Here is an 8,511-nt window from a genome sequence, read left to right on the forward strand (position 1 = left end):
CTAAAGCTTCACACAATTTAACAATACAATACGATGAAAATTTTTGGAAAACAAAAATGTATCCTCGTTTATATGAATTTTATTGGAAGTACTTAGTACCAGAACTATTGCATCCAAAGTTAATTTATAAATCCAAAGGTTCTGACAAACAAAGTGAAGAAACAGAAAAAACTCAGGAACTTCCAAAAGTTTATGATCAAGTTAATGAGCCATTGCAACAGTTTTTTTACGGTGATAAAAGAATACAGCAATGGTTTTCTTTATCTCCTATCGTTCGTCAGCGTACAACTGAACCAAATACTGAAAACTGTAAAAACAACAATAACGATCAAAATAAACCTGATGAATCAGGTGATGTGAATAGTAGTACAACTGTCAACGACAATGATACCATCAACATTGACAATGATAATGATGATGATTACGATGACGATTGCTTACTCGATGATTATGGTCTCGGCGAAAGTTCATCATTTGAAGAATTAGTCAACGATTTCTTTGAATATATATATGATGAAGATAATAGAAATTCAACAGATATTCTTCAATAAAAAAATATATAAACTATCAATGGGTCATAGATTTAACAAGATCATGATGACCTTCAATTGAATTTTGAATAAAGATAAACGTTTGTATACCTGTTAAAAATGTGGTAATTGTGTCGAAAAGAACGTATAATCCTCAACGTATATTTGTGACTGATATCATGAGTATATTGCAGTCAACATTAAGTTTGCGATTGATAGTTCATGTGTACTCTAGTCAGCATTAATTTTGCGACTGATACCGCGAGTATAAATGGTCAGCATTCATTTGCGACTGATAATACATGTGTATTTTAGTCAGCATTAATTTTGCGACTGATACCGCGAGTATATATAGTCTGCATTAATTTGCGACTGAAAACATGAGTATGTTACAGTCAGTCTTAAGTTTGCAATTAATATTGTGAATGAATTGTAATTAACATTGATTTTAAAACAGATCCTTTTCCAAGGTAAGTACGCATCTCATTTTTTGTAACAGTAGATCATAATAAATATTTTTGGGGCGTAAATTAATTTGTAAAAAATTTAATTCAACAATAATAATTTGTTAAGAAGCATAAGAAAAAAAAAGTAAATTCAGACGTTTTTAAAAATTTATTATTTAGAAAAAACAAACACGTTGCAGTAAATTTTTTTCAAAATCCGACATCCACCTCCTCGACTGGTACGCCCTGGAAACTGATAGTTTGTATTGTGTAAAGTTGGCATCTAAAATTAAAAAATACAAACTATCAGGCAAACGGATGCGGAAATAGTATATTACATACCTAGGCCAGTAAAATAAGAAAAGTCTCAGATCACATGTAATTGTTGACCGAGGCGAAGCCGAGGTTGACAAACATGTGATTTGAGGCTTTCTTATTTACTGGCCAAGGTGTGTATACTATTTTTCTGCTCGACGTAGCCGGAATGTGGCAATTTTGTTTAGCGCAGCGGCCAGAAAGTTGCCACTTTCCGGCCGGAGGGCAGAAAAAATTTAAACATAGATTTATAATCATTTCTTCGGAACGTTTTTCTAGACCGTACCCACAATGTCGTTGAGTGAACCCATCACCGCTAACATCCCACGTTAAGAAGATCGATCTTAAAAGTTGCTGCACTTTAACTGCCCGTCCATCGATCGAAAAGCGAGCAAAATCTGTATAAACTACAAATTTGATTGTAAATGTTGAAGAATTGTAATAGAATGAAATTAAAAACAGATATAAAGAAAATAATACTAGATGTAGTGAGAGAATAAAAAGAAATAATTTAAATGAAAATGTATCATCAAACGATTGACTCAATTGCAAGCAATTATTTCCATTCTCAAGTTATTTATCCGTTTCAGGTCATTGTGAGTCGATTCAGACGCTCCTTATTTGATGATAAAAATTCCCCGCACACCCACACTTAAAAATTTTCTATCAGCTGACCCAGCGCAGGCGTTGACAAAAAAAAAAGTACTCCTGAGAGTGAAGTTATTTATCCGTTTCAGGTCATTTTGAGTCGATTCAGACGCTCCTTATTTGATGATAAAAAAATTCCCCGCGCACCCACACTTAGAAAATTGTTCACTAACTTACCCGGCGCAGGCGTTGACCAAAAAAAAAAGTACTCCTGAGAGTCAAGTTATTTATCCGTTTCAGATCATTTTGAGTCGATTCAGACGCTCCTTATTTGATGATAAAAACTTCCCCGCACAAACACACTTAGAAATTTCCTATCAGCTGACCCAGCGCAGGCGTTTAGCAAAAGAAAGAAGTACTCCTGAAAGTCGTTATTTATCCGTTTCAGGTCATTTTGAGTCGATTCAGATGCTCCTTATTTGATGATAAAAACTTCCCCGCACAAACACACTTAGAAAATTGTTCACTAACTTACCCGGCGCAGGCGTTGACCAAAAAAAAAAGTACTCCTGAGAGTCAAGTTATTTATCCGTTTCAGGTCATTTTGAGTCGATTCAGACGCTCCTTATTTGATGATAAAAAATTCCCCGCACACCCACACTTAGAAAATTTTCTATCAGCTGACCCAGCGCAGGCGTTGACCAAAATAAAAAAGTACTCCTGAGAGTTAAGTTATTTATTCGTTTCAGGCCATTTTGAGTCGATCCAGACACTCCTCATTTTATGATAAAAAATTTCCTGCACACTTACACTTAGAAATTTTACATGAATTCTATGATTTATTTTATTCTCTTGCAATAGTGTGAAGTTGCTATTTAATTTTCCCGCGACAACGTTCATGTGTTTCACGTTCGCTTTGTAAACACAATATGTCGGTTGTTTACAAACGTCAAACTGTGTTGTGAAAACTTTTTTACGATATTTTGGCTACATATGAAGAATTTATGCTTGTAAGTTATTTTTTACTTATTCTCTATGCTTTTATAATATGAATTACGTTTAATTTTTTACACCTTATTCCCTAATTATTTTACAATTAATTATTGGCGTGAAACACGGAAAATGACATTTCACAGTCAATAAGAACGTTATATTTTTAATTCATATTTATGATGTTTTCCGGTGTAAAACATGTTTTAAATTGTAATATAAATTTTTCTAATTCATACGGAAGCATAAAAATAAACAATTACATTATTTATACCTGTTTCATTTGAATTTTAATCTCTCGAAAATTCAAACTTTTTTTAGTACCTATTTCGGCCGCCAGGCGGCGCCACATATTCTTTAAAAAGTGGGGGGCCCCCCTTAGAGAATGGCCTTAAATAATTTTAAATTCAATGTTTATTATTTCTCTGTTTTATAATAACTCTGACATAAGGTAAGTACAGACTCATAAATGATAAATATTTTTATATTATAGTATTTGCTTGTAATATTAAATGTTTTAAACAAAGATAACATTTATAAAACTTTTCGTTATTAATTAGTACAAAAAATAATTTCTTACGATTTTTATAAAATTAAGATAATAATAAAAATAATTTTAGGCAACTTTTAAATCTCAGTCTTAGAAATAACAACTACTATAACATTTTTTCAACACTGCACATTTGGTCGATTGCAAAATTATTTTTAGGTCATTTTATAATTTATATCTAAAAAGTAATGTACTTATGGTAATCATAAATGTATTGTTACTTAGTTAAGTCTTTGGCGTATAATTTTTGTATGTATTGGGTAAAATAAAACTTTTCAAGATGAGGTATTAAGTTATTCAACAATTGATTGTCACGTTGAACGGTAAGTAACACACTACCTTTTGGTGAGTACACGTACAGATCACAAAACTTTATATTAGTCACATACATCTGCAGCTGGACCTGAATGTTAATTGAATGCGCTGTACTCAAATGTAATCTATTTTCATCAACTTTTAGTTATGGAACATTTGACTGGCTTAAATCAGCATCCCAAACAGGAATATTGCGGCAAGTATATAGACATTTAATTTCTATGAGCCGCTTTTGCCATACTTCATTCCCATAAACGAGGGTTGCGTCCAGAGAACAGCTTAGCCACGGTTGTTGCAGACAAATTATTGCACCAACTTTAACAATCTCCCACTTTGGATCAACTAGCTGTTTATATTCTTTCAATGCTAAATCCTCATTGTTTTTTCCGTACATCATCGCTGCATTTTTAGTTAGTTTTGGGTATAACATATCTGTCACAACTTTTTCAACATTAAAACGTTGACCTTTCAACCTGTATCCATTACTGGCAGTTATTCGCAGTGTTCGTTGTGCAAACCATTCGCTGCTATCAGATTGTTGAATGGTTAAAAGACTCAGATTTAATGCTGTCGTAGCATCACAGCATATTTTCTTTTGATAGAATGTATATATTTCTTTGGTAACCATAACTTCTTGACTAAATATTACACTACAATTTTGCAATATAAATATATCATTTACTACTTTTTTCGCCTTCTCCTGGAGGACTTCTTTAGCCTTAGTTTGTATTATTTGTAACATTGATTCTACTGGTGTTATTACAATATCTTCTTTCTCTTCAAGCTCTAAGATTTTTCAAAGCGGTGTATTTTTCAAAGATTCAGGCATACTTGCTAATGTAAGTTTGATAGGTTTCAACTTAGTCATTTCAGCAGACAAAACTGGGGGAGGAAAGAGTTTGGACATCCTTTCACCTTTGTCGTGCCCTAGTAATTGCTTTTGAGTAGGTTTACCCCATTGCTGAGAATGACTCGTTTTCGATGACGATGTTTCGGGAGAATTAACGTAATGAATTAACGCACATATATGCTTACACTTGCCCCCAAGACCAGCTTTACAGGTGCAAACAGCGTTACTAACGTGTCGGTTTGTATCAACCTGAAAATAATAATTCTATAATTTTTCTTATAATTAAATAAAAAAATTTCCAAGTTTTATAATTTAAGTGCAATAAATAATTTTTTATTTTACTTTTATACATACAGAAATTGTCACATCATAAAGATTTGATACACTTGTCTGTGGTACAACTTTACCGGTTATGACAGTTCTAATTTTATCCGTTTTTTCAACGACACTGTACACATGCTTTGATTTGAATAATTTTTTGCCTTTTTATTGGTTCTGGCCATGTATTATATTATTGATTACAGGTTGAAATCCATATTTTATTATTTTTTCCATTGTTATAACTTTTCTTAAAATGTTATTAAATATTTGTTTTGATCTCACTATGTTCACCAATGAAACACCAGAGAGCGCTCACTCCGACAGTAGTGCTGCTTCTATATTTCACGCACGATCCCTATAGAAAAAAAAAAAAAAAAAAAAAAAACCTTTCTTTTTTGTAAAAAATTAATCATCAATATGAGGAAATAATGAATTAGGTACTTTTGACAGAATTCTAAAATCCTTGATTCGTTGATTTACTCGTTCTATATGAATCCTCACAGAAGCAATGTTGTATGTTTCGTCAACTTCTTCAGGGGTGAATTGATCTTTGTGGCCAAAAGGAGGCATGATAAAAATAGCATTTTTGTTTTCGATTTGAGTTTTTATTTGGGGAAATCCTTTGTCAGCAAAAACAACGTCACCAGGTTCAATTAAATCAACCAAACCACAATCGTTTGTAATGAAGCAATCACCAGCACGGCCACCATAACATTTGGAAACATAAGTTATAAATCCATCTGGTGCACAACCCACCATAAACTTGACAGTATGATGGTGTTTATATTCAGAATACATTAAGACTTTTTGATTAACTTCTGGTGGTACTTCAGTGTAAACTTCAGTGCAATCAATTATCACACGCGTGTCTGGGTAATGCCGCTTAAATGTTTCAGGTAGAGATGCACGTATTGTTGATTTCGATGGCCAAACGATGAAATTCTGTAGCAAAATATTTAACTGCTGTATGTGTTTCACAAATATCCTATGTGCAGTTGTTCTATGAATATTGAAAATGACTGCCAATGCAGTAAATGATAAACCCGTCTTTAATTTGACTAATGTTATCAGGAAACTAGTTTTTTTGTCTACTTTAGAGGCTTTACAGTCTGGTAACATTGTTAAAAGCCATGAAAAAATTGCTAATGTCACACCTGTTAAACTGCTCATTGCTTCATCGGTAGTAATTGAAGAGAGTCCATGAAAACCTTGACAAGATTTACTAAGGTCTATATTTATTGGATCACAACTCGAATCTTTAACATTTTTTATAATTGGTATTTTAGCTTCACAAATTGTATTTTTTTTTTTTATTGGAATATTTACCTGTACTGCAGCCGTGTTTAAATTGTTAAAATAGTTAAGATTGCAAAAAAAATATGCCAAATCTTCATAAGATCCATCTGTGACTATCTCTGTTTGACAACTTATGCTCCGTTGCACAGGCTTCACCGTAACAGTTTCAACATGAATATCAATCGGATGCTCTTCAACACTACTTGCATGTTCTTCATTACCTTGCTCCATTACTGTGTCTATCGTATTTTCAATGTTTATGTTATTTCTTTTTTTTTTTCACTCACAATATATTTATTGATGTGGATTGTGTTTATTTCACGATTCCTGACTCGTTGAAAACGTTCCAAGGATTGAATATTTCTTTTTACATTTTCACGTCCAGGAAAAATCGAAGGAACATAAGATGGGTGTAAAGGATGCTCTAATTTTTCATTATTTACAAAATGGGTACTACAAATTCTCGTATATTTATTTGGTACCCAGTCTTTTGGATTTTCTCTGAAATCAAAATAAAAAAAAGTTTGGAAAGTCCAAAAGTGCACGCCTCATAACGCTCAATCATTTTTTAAGAAAAAAATTAATTGTATAATTAATTAAAAAAAAAAAATTATAATTAAGTAATTTCTTACAGAGTATTTTTTATTTTTTTTTTAAATATCGGCGCCCTTTTTTCTTGTCATATGCGCACGCAGTCTAAAAAAATCTAGCTTGATCAAGTGGCTCCAAAGTTTTCACGTGACAAATAAGAAAAGTTCGTTTGGCTTTGTACGGTTGTATCCGTGAATTTTAATAAAAATTCAATTAAAAAAAAAAATACATAAGCTAGGCCACTGATATGAAATACGGACCCAGTTCATCGAATTCTTAAACTAATAAAAAAGGTCCGGTCTTGAAATATCAATTTGTTCGGGAGTAATCGTTGGTACATCCAAAATGGGGTGACATCTGGACGTCCACGTAAAATTTTTTTCAAAACGTTTTTTTTTTTCAAAATAGCAACATGAAATGATTTTAGAAAGTAAAAGATGGTTTAATTTAAGTGTTTTTCGGTGTACGTCTATTTATATTATTGAATAAGTGTAATATGGTTGTGATAGAGGCATTAAAAGATCACAAAATTGCTTGAACTTGACGAGTCGAGTATAAAGCACAACCTCACGCGCTTCGCGCTATGAGGCGTGCAATTATTAAAAGGTTAAGTCATAACTATAAGATAAATGGCACGAATATTTGGAATTTCATCAATTAAATGATCAATTTTTCCATACGTCGTATTTAAATGTTATAATTTTACTGAATGATGCAGTTCGTTTTTATAAATTTTAATTAATATTGTACTTACACGTAATTTTTCACTGCATTCATCCACTGTTTACGTTTTAATATTTTCCATGAGGCTCCTAACACGCTCTCAGGAAATTTATAAAATTTCACTTCCACACTGAATCCACGTTCTCGGCGTGATGTATTATTACATCCAAGAATACAACAATTTTTTCTCGAAGCTGGCATTGTTTAAAAAAATTCAATATATTTTATTTATAATTATTAAAAAATAAATCACATATGTTTACGTTAAATACATGATCCCAACTGTTTTGGATACTTGCCACTAGTTGGCGTAAAAGTCTAGAAGCACGGGGTGCCAGAAACTCCACTCAAATTATTTTCATTCGAAAATACAAAATCTACAAAGTCATAAATATCCGAAATGAAAACTATTCGAAGTTAACAATATTTAAAATTAATTATAGACAAAAGAATAAAATGAAACAGGCGAAAATTTATTAATGAAATCTAGTCGAGACAACACTAGTCAAAGAGCGATCTATACGAATGATAAATTGTTCGAAAGTTCTGAAAGTTCATGGTAACTAACTAGATATAGTCTCGTTCTTACCAGCGAAAAATTCTGCGACCTACCCTGATAGCCACAGTTTCAGACCAACCAAGTTGGTGTCAGATAGTTGCCACCAACTTAGCGACAACTTGCGGTCAACTTCCGAATTTGTAACTGTTGGCGCCAAGTTGGCTACAAGTTTCTGAGAAAAAAGAGACCAATCTACTGCCGCAATATGTCGCCAAATTTCTTGAGAAACTTATCGTCAACTTGGTGTGAAAAAGTTTCAGAGCAACTTTTGCCGACAACTTGGTGACAACTTGGTGAACAAGTTGACACCAACCGAGTTACTTTCCAAGAGTTGCCGCCAAGTTGGTGACAAGTTGCGGCAGTAGATTGACAGAAAGTTGCGGCCAACTTGGCTATCAGGGTATATTGTCAAGTTCAATCGGTATGTCTATTTTTGT

At 32.7% G+C, this 8,511-nt stretch overlaps 1 protein-coding gene across 1 annotated transcript; it reads right to left on the reverse strand.

Moving 5' to 3' along the window:
- Positions 1-5,310: 5,310 nt before the first annotated feature.
- Positions 5,311-7,828, reverse strand: LOC123266056. The gene is made up of 3 exons (XM_044730088.1): positions 7,547-7,828; positions 6,232-6,702; positions 5,311-6,161 (listed from the first exon to the last, which is right to left on the reverse strand). Exon 3 carries the CDS (start codon positions 6,073-6,075, stop codon positions 5,311-5,313), a length of 765 nt encoding a protein of 254 aa, XP_044586023.1. The 5' UTR covers positions 6,076-6,161; positions 6,232-6,702; positions 7,547-7,828.
- Between the last annotated feature and the right edge of the window lie 683 nt (positions 7,829-8,511).

This window comes from Cotesia glomerata, linkage group LG5 (assembly GCF_020080835.1).
Source record: "Cotesia glomerata isolate CgM1 linkage group LG5, MPM_Cglom_v2.3, whole genome shotgun sequence".
NCBI lineage: Eukaryota > Metazoa > Arthropoda > Insecta > Hymenoptera > Braconidae > Cotesia > Cotesia glomerata.